General features: G+C 37.6%; 1 protein-coding gene across 1 annotated transcript in view; it reads right to left on the bottom strand.

Moving 5' to 3' along the window:
• Window positions 1-4,220, bottom strand: part of LOC110018405 (premnaspirodiene oxygenase-like) — a 7,386-nt gene extending 3,166 nt beyond the window's left edge. The window contains exons 1-2 of the mRNA XM_020715705.1: window positions 3,585-4,220; window positions 3,313-3,552 (exon numbers count right to left, since the gene is read on the bottom strand). Coding sequence (XP_020571364.1) covers window positions 3,313-3,552; window positions 3,585-4,220 — 876 coding nt within the window. The remainder of the gene's footprint in view (window positions 1-3,312; window positions 3,553-3,584) is intronic.
• Window positions 4,221-12,740: the final 8,520 nt, after the last annotated feature.

The raw sequence follows: 12,740 nt of genomic DNA, 5'->3' as shown, positions 1-12,740 counted from the left end.
TATATATATATATATATATATATATATAACTTGATTGATTGATGTTAATCCGTCCTAGTTTGATAAGACTTGCTCATTCGCCTTCAATGAATTAGGTTTGTCGGTTGGCCATATGTGGTCTTTAGGCTAGTGAGACTTGACTCGGCTGGCTTGATCATGACGGTCGGATATACTAGTCTCATTGCCAACTACTGATCCCTAGATAAGAAGCTTCTATCAGTAGAGCAAGGCTAGGTTATCAGACTAAGTGTGAATCATCGTAATCTGACATGTAGCATACTTCTCAAAAAGGTAGTCCTTCAAGGATGCTCGTTGTAGTTATATGTTGGCTAATACTTGGCCCTGGATGAGAGATCTCAAAGGCATACGTAAGATAGCTGAGATTTTGAATTCCTTCCTTGTGTAAGTTTATGATAGGAGACAGGTCAATGTGTTTGCTTAGCCCGATGAGTAATAGCCTTTAGTTCGATTTTTAACTGAGGCTTAGGAGGTTACACTTGGTCAGGAAAATCTTTTAGCATTCCACTAGCGAACATTGAGCCTTCTGATGCTGACAATGCTCTCTATGGACTCTTGATCATTCATCTATGAGCCTTGGTCCTCTACCTGTGTCTCTTCCTTAACTGTACTCTACTATACTTTTTGTTTATTGGAATTTCTCAATATTTGTGCAAATGCATATCTAATATACATAATTAATCTCTCTAATTTTCTTATCTCTTTGGAAGGCAAGTGTGAAAAGAATAGAAGATTTATAAAATGAAACTAATGCTGCTTGTCTTTCCGAAAATGTAAGTTAAAACTTTAGCTAAGGTATATTATGTAGTGATTTTGAATGTTGTTCTAATGCCGAGGGACTAAATGGGGCTAAAAAGACTAATCTATTGATTTGAGATGCTATCACCTAACCCAAGTCATACACCTCCTCAGTCGCTCAATTAGGTTGTCACATTGGACATCTCGCTCGTTACGCCAGATATATTAAGCAGATATTGTCGTAGTTTTTACGGGAATAACCGTCAAGACTTTTTGCTATGATGAATTGAACATTGCTCATCATGAATTTTGTCGTTAATGGGCAAGGAACCACCTCCAAAGCTTGATTTGTGCCAACCTAAGAGACAATTTTTTTATTATTGCTTGAGTGTTGTGGAATGGATAACCGAGTAGCAGCAATAAAATGTTGACCACTTCTCCCTTAAGTTTTGAAAACAAACTTGTTAAAGGCAAGTTTACCGAGTGTTTGTGGCAAACTCATAATATGCAAATTAACACATAAAGAGGCTTACGAGATATTGTGCTTGAAGTGCCATCACAAGACATGTTTTTTTTTTTAACTATTTTTCTAGCCGCATGTAGATGGTTTAGTGGAGATGGCCGAGCAAATGTGGATGGGTTCATGCAACCGTGTGGGGAGGTTGAGTGTTGGTAAGATCAACTCAGTCAACAGAACTGGATCGGTCATCCATGCCAGGTTAGTAATTCAGGCTACAGTTCATAGAAGCAGCAGATCGTCCAAGCTGCAGGTTGTCCTGGTTGCAAGTCATCCAGACTGCAGATCGTCTAGATAATAAGTCTTCCAAGCAGCTGATTGTCTCAATTTGTGAGTCATCCAGGATATGGGTTGGCCACACTAAAACTAAGTTAGCTGGAGTTAATCGGTTGTGGTTTGGAAAGGCTTGCTTATTCGCCTTCGTTGAATCTATGTTGCTGGTCGACTCTTGATTGTCTTTTGGTTGACGAGACATGACTTGATTGTTTGATTATGTAGGTTGGTTATAGTAGTTTGGTTGCCTACTATTGATCCTTAAATAAAAAGCTCCTACTGGCAAGGTATGGCTAAGCTATTAGTCCATCACAAGGTGATTTTTTGGGGATGCTAAGTGTTGTTATATGATATCTAGTTCTTGGCATGGGAAGAAAGGTTTTTGAGTTATCTATGAGATAGTTGACGATATTAAATTCTTCCCATGAGTCGGGTAATGACGGGAGACCAGGTCGATTTCTCTGCTTGGCTCGAAAGGTTTTAGTCTTTCGCTCGAATGGCCTTCGCTTGACTGACCTTCTACCCCAGCTTAAGGGTTTACACCTCTTCATACAAGTCTTTCAACATTTCGCTAGTGAATGCTTAGCATGCTGATGCTGGCCCTTACTCTTCCGTTCGTGAGCCCTTGGTCCGTTTGTGGGACCTTGTTCTTTTATCTGTGGGCCCTTTTTAATTCTACTTGTATGAACTTTTTGTTAGTCAGATTTTCTCGTGCTAACGCGTATCTGTTGTGTGTGTATTTATATTTATATGTATATTCTTAATTTTAAAATAATTCTAATACTATTGCCTTCTATCCAGATGTAATTTGTAGAAGGATATCCTAATGTATTTTCATATCAATATATACTTCTTCCTGTGAGAAAGAAAAAGCTAAATTTTATTTCATTTGGGGTAATTACGGATTACATAATTTTTTTGGATTTTTAAGGTAGTATAATTGGTATACTTTCATATAAATATAAAAAGGTGAACTTATTTATTTGGCTAAAATTATTTTTTCTAAAATAAATTTAAATAAAAAAGAATCTCGGAATTTATATACTAAACGGGGAATTAAAATGCAAAAAAATAATGATGCATCATTTCTAATCAATGAGAAGATATTACGTCTAGAGCCAGAAGGTAGAGTTACATCCGGACTCTACAAGTGTCAAATATATAACATATTATTTCAGTTTAAAAAATAGAGAAGCCTGAGGCTCGACCCAGTCATGGTATACAACATTATTGTATTGAATGTTTTCCTGAACACAACTATGTTGTACATATTACCTTTTCATCGATATATTCATTTGGTTGTTTGTTTACTTAGTATAATATAGTTGTACTCAAGAAAAATATCCAGTACAACCATGTCGTACACCATGACCGGATTCGAAAGCTTTGCCCTTATTTATTACCATGCCCAACATGATTATACTAGAGATTTTATAGAGTACAATCATGTTGTACACTATAGATTTCAGATAAAATTCTTTATTTGTATGCTTTTTTATTTAGTACTACATGATTGTACTGAAGAAAAATCTCGAATATAATTAAGTTGTACATCATGATCTGGTCTGGTTCAGGTTGTACTGAAAAAAAATCTAATTAAGTTGTACATCATGATCTGGTCTGGTTCAGGCTTCTTAATTTTTTAGATAAATAACATTTTATATATTTAACGTGTTAAATCTTAATTATAGTACGCATGTACGATAATATTTTCCCCTAGTTAACAGTTTTAGCGAAGTTGTTGACTGAAAAGAATTAGTACTTACCAATAGCACAGCTTTGATAGTGTTGTTGGTAAGAGAAATATCCAACTCCCCTTGATTCTGAAGTCTGAACAAAACATCAACTATATCCTCGACAGCGTCATCTCTCTTGAATTTCCTAGCTCGATGCTCCTCCAAAATCTCATCCAAAATCTCATCCAGTTGTTGATGCACTCTGTCCAACCGAGCCTTCGAACCAGTGAATTTGCTAATGAACTTCAAAGATGGGAAAAGATCTACAATACAATATCAAATCCCGACAAGTCAAATCCCGACAAGTACTTAGACGCGTCTCTCATTGCACTTAGAAAATTTTTCTTTTGAGCGATGTCCCTCCCGAATACCGCACGAGAAACAGTCGTTCTCGTCAAAAATACAAACATCTCGGTAAGGTTCACAGGGGATCCCCTCGCCATGCGGATCTTATTCACAATGTTTTCTCCTTCTTCCTTCCTTAAGAAATTGAAAGACTGGACGCGCTTGGCGTTGAGTACTTCAACTGTGCATATCTTGCGTAGCTGTGACCAGTGTTTACTGTAGATAGAAAAGCCGATGCTGGTGCTATCATAAAAGAGGATTTTGGTGGCAAGGAACTCTGGTCGTGAAGCGAAGTTGATGTCATGGGTCTTCATAACCTTGCTGGCAACTTCTGAGGATGTGACGACTATATGATTTACTTCTCCAAGTTTGAGGAGAAGCAGTGGGCCATACTCATTGGCAAGGTCACGCAACCTTCGGTGAGGATGGTCACCGAGAAGCTGGAAAATGTTTCCTATAATGGGGAGTTTCGTTGGTCCTGGGGGAAGCTTAATAGTCTTGGAGAATTTGGAGGATTTAATCTTCTTCAATATAAAGAAGAGGAAGATGCAGAGGATCAGCGGTAGAATTTGGCATAAGCTTAGTGATTCCATGTTTTATTTCTTGTTTTGGGAAAGAGCTAAGTGAGTGAAAACTTTGGAAATGCTTTCGTATTAATATACATCAGAATATATTTTCATAATTAAAAAATAAATTAACACTTGCATGCTCAAAAATGATTTGCACGGATCTCAAAGTAATCCAATAATTGGCCACCTCATTTGAGTCGGCCGACCAAGCTCTCTCCCTCACTTCAGTCGACCAACCAAGCTCTCTCCCTTGACCACCTCACTTTAGTTGATTGACAAACATGAACATGAAAGTCTGCATCGATCTCAAGACAATCCAATGGCTAAAATAAAAAGGACGAAAACGCCCTTTGCATATATCTTCAAAATCAAAGCCAAATATGTAATTTTTTGTGCAGTGGACCCTGACATGTTGGTTGGCATCCACAAAATATGACCCCTCAGGTCGGGGGTTCGAATCCGCTCTGACACAGTTGGTCATAAAGAGCATTAGAGATTGGTGGAGCCTTCTGTCCTGTCTACCCCTCATTTCTTTTATAAATAGGAGGGCTTCATTATATTCATGATGGACCTTTTTAGGGGCACCCCTCAGTTGTAACCTCTAATTTTATGGAATAAAATGAATCCACGATTCTAGGAACACCTCATCTCCCCTGTCTCGGGGAAGACCTCCTCTCTCTCTCTGGCTCTCTCTCTCTCTCTCTTCTCTCTCATTCCCCCCACTCTCTAGATCACCTCTCATCGGTCAAACACTCAATTTTTTTGGCACGATCTACCCGACAAGTTTGAATTCATCAACAATTAAAAAAATTTTATTCAATTAATACTTAATTAATAATTTTAAAAAATCATAGTTATCCAATTTGTAATAAAATTCTTCATATTTAAAAGTTATATCTTAAAAATTTTCCTTTGTTTGACTTTTTTTTATTGTATAAAAATAACAATAAAATATATTTATGTTTTATTTTAATTATCCCTTGGGCCGGCAAATATGTCACAAAGGATAGTTTCTCATTTTTTTTTTTACTGATTTGAATTCATCATTTTGTTTTTCAGATCATTATATTTAATAAATAAGACCCAACAAGATAAACTTTTCAGACAACACCAAAAATTTAATAATTTTAAAATTCATCCCACATAGCTGTAAAATTTGACTTCATATTTCAATGCTATCCCTCTGAAATTTTACATTGATTTAAATTTTTTATTATCTTATATGAAAGGCTGTTAGTATCTTTGCTTAAGCAAATGGACCAATACATATATTATAAGTCACCTTCATGGCCAACTAGCTTTTACTTGGGCCCCACTTTTGATTGAACGTGGCTTGAGTCCGAACAGTTTCAATATTTACTGAAATGAAAAATGCAACAGTTACAATCTATACTTAAATCAACCCACAAAAAAAAATTACAAAATGTTCATTCTGAGAAGAAGAGTAATCCATCCAAGATCTTATGTAGTATTTTATTTGTATTTGAATGATAATATTGTTTATTTTTTATTTATTTTATTGGTGTGTGTCAATGTCCTATATTTTTAATAATAACGTGTCCTCATGTCCATCGTATTCGTGGACTATGTATTATCAATTTATACATGATATGAAAAGAGGAAAAAAGTTAGCTATGAATTTGCTGGCAGCAACAAGATCAATAACCAAAAGTCTGAATTAACTCTTCACGGATCCGGAGTCCGGATACAAAATTATGTCCGAACAATGGACGCGATATACTGGATGGAGAGGAGAAGAAAAAAAAACCCGCCCTCGGTTTATCTCGTTCGTTGTTTGGACGTGGCTGACGTCCGAACTTCGAACGCAATATTTTTTTCTCACGGAGAGATCTTCAATGATCCATTCCCTCAAAATGTTAGTTATAAGAATCCAATGCCGATAAAAACTTTACTGGAGAAATTTTGAGAGAAGAAAATATCTAAAAGCTTAGAGTTCATATAGAAGGTCCTAATATTTTCATTTCCTACCCTTCAAATTAATAGCCAATGAACATTATTCACAGCGACTCAAGAAAGGTGGAAGTGTTTTGTAAAAATTTTGGTTGTTGAATCATAAAGTGTCCGGTGAATCACACCAATGAATAAAGTGTATAAAGAGAAGTGCGTAAGAGAGGAAGCAGAAGTGAACTGTAAAAAGGAGAGCACCTAGAGCTTTCCTTCATGAAATGATTTCCTACTTATTGGTGTAAGAGATACCTTTTGTACATAATTTACATCTAAGGCCCCTTCTACACAAAGAAGCTTAGGTGTGTGGTCATTTGTACAATATATAAATATTTTAATTAAAAAATTACTAGTTGGTTATGATGAATTTTGGTCGTCGGTACACGATCATTCGTTTGGTGATGAAAGATTGAATCACCTGAGTACATAGTGAAGACCTCTCGATCAAGCTTATTCACGACATTGCCTCAATCTTCTTCCAGTCACTCTCGTTTGTTCGACGGTGATTTGTCTTTCGTTCGACTTGCACAGAGATGTCCTTCATTCGGCTTGGTGTATAGATCCCTTCGTTCGACTTAATGTACATCTGTCCTTCATTTGGCTTGCGATGTCGGTCGACTTGCCTACTGAAGGGAGTGACTTGTCAGAGCTTTGAGATAATTTTCTCTCAACTTAGCATCAATTACTCCATTAAAAAAAGATATGTTTGACTAGATCTATATGTACTTTGACTGTGGGTCTGTCTTATTTGTTGTGTATCTATATTTTATATGGATTCGTGCTGTCATGATCCTGTCATACATATTTGGTTCCTCAATTGTCTTGCTTTTTGAAAGCGGTAAATACGATAAAAACAAGAAAATCAAATTCTACATTAAATTCATTTGTTTCATAAAAAATATTTAATAATCAAACTCACAGAATGTCTTGTGCACTATCATCCTATAAATATACTGTTACAGATGACCCTCACTCTCGTACTCTCTTCCTGTACAGAGATTTGTTCATTCCTTGTTGAAGGTGTTCCCATGGCGAGTGGTAGGAATGTCTATCTTGGCAAGCCATCTGATGATATTCCAATGAAGGTGTTAGGACTAAAGGATGAAAAAAGTTCATCCCTTGAGTATTCTTGCAAAAATTCATCATCCCGAGGATGGTGTGGTTGGTGACTGAGGAAAACATCCCGAGGGAAAAAAACCAACCAAGAAGAGGCAAGTGAAGCAGCTTGCATTCAAGAGTAGGAAATTGGATTAGTGTGATGACAATGATGGGAACAAATTGTCTGATGACGTACCCTTGTTGCTTTGGATATATGGCAAGGTTTTGATTGTTTCCCCTGTTGGAAAATAGACCAATCTTGATAGATAGGACGGAAAGGACATCTGCAAATCTTTTGGAGTTATGCAGCCAGGGGATAAGGATGTGTCGAGTCCTTCTCATATTTGAGGGATGAGAGCTACGGGCACTCCACCTACGCCTGGTGAGAGTTTCTTGACTTTGGTCTAGTCTGAGCTGGACTGGCTCCTTGGTATGAGGAGTTTGGTTGTTTGACCCACCCACTCGTTGGTTTAGTGTGATTTTGCACTTCAACTTAACTTGGTCTCTTTTTATTGTGCAGATGACCCCATTCACGTTTGCTACTTGCTAGAGGCTGTCGAAGGTCGAATCTCAATCCTTGAAGACTGTGGAGAACCCATCAATGATTGACGAAATGGAGTCGACTAGCTCTATGGTTCGCCGTTTGGATGAGACTATAGGTTTATTTCCTTTTGAAGTTGAGGGTCGGAAAGAAGTTAAGGCTAAGTTAGAGGCCAAGAGAAAGGAACTAAAGATACAATTGGATGCCCTCTCTGAGAAGCTATCAGGTGAACTTCTTAATCTTTGAGTGGACGTGGCAGACCATCAGACCAAAGTTGTGACTATCCAAATGGTGACTGTGAATCTGCAGATGAACTTAGCTAATGTAAGGGATGCCTGCTCAGTCTCTCGATTTCAATTTGAGTCCAATATTTTCGATAGTATTAAGTTAAGGGGTCGAGTTTTGTATATGGAGTTGCTGAGGTGAGGGTTGGTTTTGCCTTAGGTGGTCGACGTGCCAGGTGTAAAATTTATCATGTCTAAATAAATATATGCTTGAATTTCCTATATTATAGTTTTCTTATTTATTCAAATATTTTATTTTTTCTATCATGTGATGTTGAGTTCTCATTTTTAATGTACAATCAGTGGCATTTCAACTTGTCTTCGAGTCCTATATGTAGGGTTGATGCCCTTTTATGACTTCATTTTTCCCTCTCCATACCATTAAGTCATTTCTTCTGCCTTTGTTCTTTCGTTTAGAAACCACATGACTTCCAAATATTTTTCCTAGGCATTCAGGATAGTGCAAGTGTAAGAGCACTCCTTGTTGACTTATTATGCGGCTTCAAAGCTCCAAAGTAGGTACGTATATGATGCTGACATTATACTAGAGTCCCATGACCTGAATGATCGAGCAACTGATGATTATGGAGGATGGATGATGCTGTTGTGACCAAGTCATTTAAGGACATTACCTTCCTCTCTGTTGCGAGCTCCAAGCTATTATGATTCATTATGGTGTTTTCCCGACTCCACTCAAGGTGAATTGCATAGTTGTGGTCATTACCTTTGTTGTTCTATTTAAGGATGGAGATCCCTTAGTAACAAGTACATTTTTCTCACATGTTCACTTTCAGGTTTGGCCTATATGGCTACGTGGATTTTTCTTTAAACAGAAAGTTTCGGTTGATTGACCATAAAATAAGGTCAAGAACTGGAAGTATCATTTTATTCTAGCTTTAACAAAGGACAAGGGAATCTTACTTGCTTGTCTGGTGAACCATATAAATGATAAAACATTTCTTTTCACATCTAAGGTTTGGCATCATCCATGGAAGGAAAAAGCCATTCCGCAGTCCACTATACTTGCAAGGATACAATTCACAGGGGTTTTAATCCGAGCAATTAAGTCCAAATGACCAAGGAATTATGGGTAGTTTCTGATGTCGAGGAGGAAAAATAGCACCTTAAAAAGGTGTCTAAGGCCTCCATGACGGAGTCAAGGGAGAAGAATCCATTAGATAAAAGAGAAAAAAAAATTCAAAAAGATCGAGGTTAGAATATTATAATCTCCACTTTTGAAATGACGGTCATTATGCAAAGAGTTTTGATTGGTGAAGTTTCTTTAATTTAATGAAAATCTTCCCATTCGATAGATGATGTTGGGGGCAGCGATGCCATGACTTCTTCTATTCTGAGAACTGATGAGGAATATTCTCTAGATGAAGGGGTCAACTGGGGTCAAAAGGTTCTTTGGTTTGATGCAATTAGCTTCATCAACCTTATGGAGAGGGGAAAAGCTAGTTGGCTACTTCTAGATGCCAAAGATAGACAAAAATATGGTCCCAGCCATGGTATTGACTGGGAAGTGGTAAGCACTAGGCCTAGTCCTTATTTGGAGGCAATGACCACAAGTTATGGACTTTATCATGGTGGGATTTTCCCTAGTACCGAATCTAAATGTAGTTCTTCAGTTCCATAGAAGTCAAGAAGCCTGGAAGGAATATATTTAATCATTTGAAGAAGGTGGATTTTAAACCTCTCATCCCTAAAAGATTTGTAGTGAGGGAATTTTTTTTTGTAAAGTGAGTTCTTGTAATGAGAAAAACATGATGGAGTTATAGATTTTTAGTTCCCCCACTTTTAGTACATTTCTATTGATTGTAATTGCATATTCTTCTATTTGGATGCCATTCATATGTTTTGGTGATAAATTTCTTAGATGTTTTTTTTCATAAATTTCTAGATCACTTGCCCTTTAAAGGGGAGTCCTTAGGATGCTCTCACTTGAAAGGAGTCTTTTGGTTAGTTTCCTTGGTGGGGAGTCTTTTGGTCACTTTCCTCAGAGGGGAGTATTTAGGTTGCTCCCCATAGAGGAGAGACTTTAGGTTGCCCACCCCGGAAAGGAGTCTTCAGGATGCTCACGAATGCTTGTCCTAAAGGAGATTTTTTAAGATGCTTGCCCCAGATAGCTATGTTTTGGATAATCACCCCGGAAGGAATTCTTTAAGATTCTTGCTCGAGAGGGAAGTCTTTATGTTGCAACCTAGAGGGGAGTATTTAGGATGCTAGCCTCAATGGGGAGTCTTTTGGATGCTCACCCCGGAGGTGAGTCTTTAAGTTGCTCCGATTAGAGGGGAGGATGCTCACCATGGAGGAGAGTCATTAGGATGCTCTCATGTGAAGGGAGTTCTTAGGATGCTCGCCCTGGCGGTGAGTCTGTAGGAAGCTCAATCCAGAGAGGAGTCTCTAAGATGCTCACCCCGGCGGGGAGTCTTTGTGATGTTCGTCCCAGAGGGGAATCCATATTTTTTTAGTTCTGAAGTTGCTTTGATTGATTAAGGGATGTATAAGCTTTTTAAGTTTGTTGAACGTGGTTGAGGACTTTAGTCATATGCATAGTTTGAAATTTAAGAAAGTAAAAAAAGAAGTTCCAAAAAATATTTTTCATTTTCATTATATCTATTCAAACTCAAAAAAGAGGTTCTCCTTAAAAGAAAGAATTATTTAAGATCATCTCCACTGCAATTTTTGTGTATTTCAACTCCCGTGTATGTCTTGATTTGGTATGCTCTCAGAGAGACCATTTTGCTAATGATAAATTGTCATTTCTTTGCTTGGTCAATTTTGCTGACTCCTTTTCCTCGAGTTGTTTGATTGGATTTTTTTCCAGGACAAGATCCCCTGGTGCGAAAGTCTTTTCTGTCACTTGCTTGTTGAAGTACAAGTTAGTTCGCCTCTTAATTTCCTCTTGATGAAGGGTCGAGTCAGTTCAAATTTCTTCAGCAAGGTCAAGTACAAACTTGACTCCGTCATCATTAGCTTCTTGCAATTCCTCTAGGATTTTCACATTGAAAGCAGAGGTTGTAACAGTCATTTAGCTATGATGTTTATGCTTCGCTGACAACTTATTTTTCATGTCATGAGATAGAATGAAGAGAGTATGTCCATTTTCCATTGAAGGCATTGTTCAGATGGTCTATAATACTGACAATAGGAGAGCCACTCAATTTTTTTATGCTCCTTTGAATTTTTTCTGAAGAATATTTTGTTTGGCTGTTTCAGCTTAGCCATTGATACTAGGGTGATGTATCGATGTATTTTAGGGTTTATTCCTTCATTTTGGAAAAATTTCTTTATGAGCTTATCAGTGAATTGAGCATTATTATCAATTATGAGGATTTGGGGAGCCTGTGTCCACAGATGAGTTCTCTCCAAATGAAATTTTCGACTGCAATAGTAGTGATTCAGTGGACACTTTAGCTTCTATCCGTTTCAAGGAGTAGTCCACAATGACGTGGGGGAACTTAAGCTAACCCATAGAGGGTGGAAATGGCCTGAGGATATCCAGTCACCAAGAGGTGAAAAACTAGGTACTCATTAGCCAGCTAGTATTTTAGTAGTCCATATTTCTAGCATTGCTCATGCTTCCTTACAAATTCCATGGATCTTTGACAAGTGTTGGCCAAAATTATCCTTGACAATGTTCAGTGGGCTAAGGTTATTCCTTCTGAGTGACTCTCGCATTCGCCCAAATGTACTTCACGGAGGATATCATTAGCTTCATCCTCGCATACAGAAAGGTAACATGTCTCCTAAAATATATTCCTTCCATTAGTATGTACTAGGCCACCTTGATTTTTATATGCATTCGGTTGGTAACTTTATTCTTTAGTTTCCCAATTTTGACGTAGTGGATGTAGGGGTCCAACCAGCTTTTTGAGCTTTCTAGTAGATATTTCCATCACTTTGGGTTCTTCAATTATTGGTTGGACCAATCTCTTGGATGTTCCTCCTCTTAGATGTGTACATTTGGATAAGATATTGGCTATCATGTTCTCTTCCAGCTCAACGTGGTCAATCTTGAAGCTTGTGAACGACCCAATCTCTATTTTTACCTTAGCCAGGTGCTTGGCCATCAACTCATCTCGAGCCTTAACTTCTCTATTTATTTGGTTAACTATGATTTGTGTTTCTGATTTAACATAGACGTGACAAGCTCCCATATTGTATGCTAGGTGTAAGTCAATGATCGAGGCCTCATATTTTGCCAGGTTGCTAGTGACAACAAAATCTACCATGATTGAATGATAACAATGCTCACTATAAGGGATGCTCAAATCATCTCAGAGCCTTGAGGTCTTTCTACTAGTATCTTCATCAGTGTACAAAATGCACATACAATTATTGATGGTGGTCCCTTCATTCAGCTTGAGTAGTTCAGAAAAATTTGTTAGGAAGTCCACCACTGCCTGGGCTTTGATCACCATCCGGGGACCATAAAAAATCTAAAATTTGCTCTGCTATACTACCCATTTGAGGATTCAAATGAAATTTTTTGGGCGAGTGAAGTCTAATTTGAGTGGATGATTTGTAATGACCTAGATCATGTGCATATAAAAGTAGACTTTGGGTTTGCGGGCAGAGGTGACAAGTGCAAAAGTTAGTTTTTATATAACTGGGTACCTAATTTTGGCTAACTGGGTACCTAATTTTGGC

Source organism: Phalaenopsis equestris, unplaced genomic scaffold, assembly GCF_001263595.1.
Source record: "Phalaenopsis equestris unplaced genomic scaffold, ASM126359v1 Scaffold000021, whole genome shotgun sequence".
NCBI lineage: Eukaryota > Viridiplantae > Streptophyta > Magnoliopsida > Asparagales > Orchidaceae > Phalaenopsis > Phalaenopsis equestris.
This window is presented reverse-complemented; position numbering and strand designations above follow the sequence as displayed.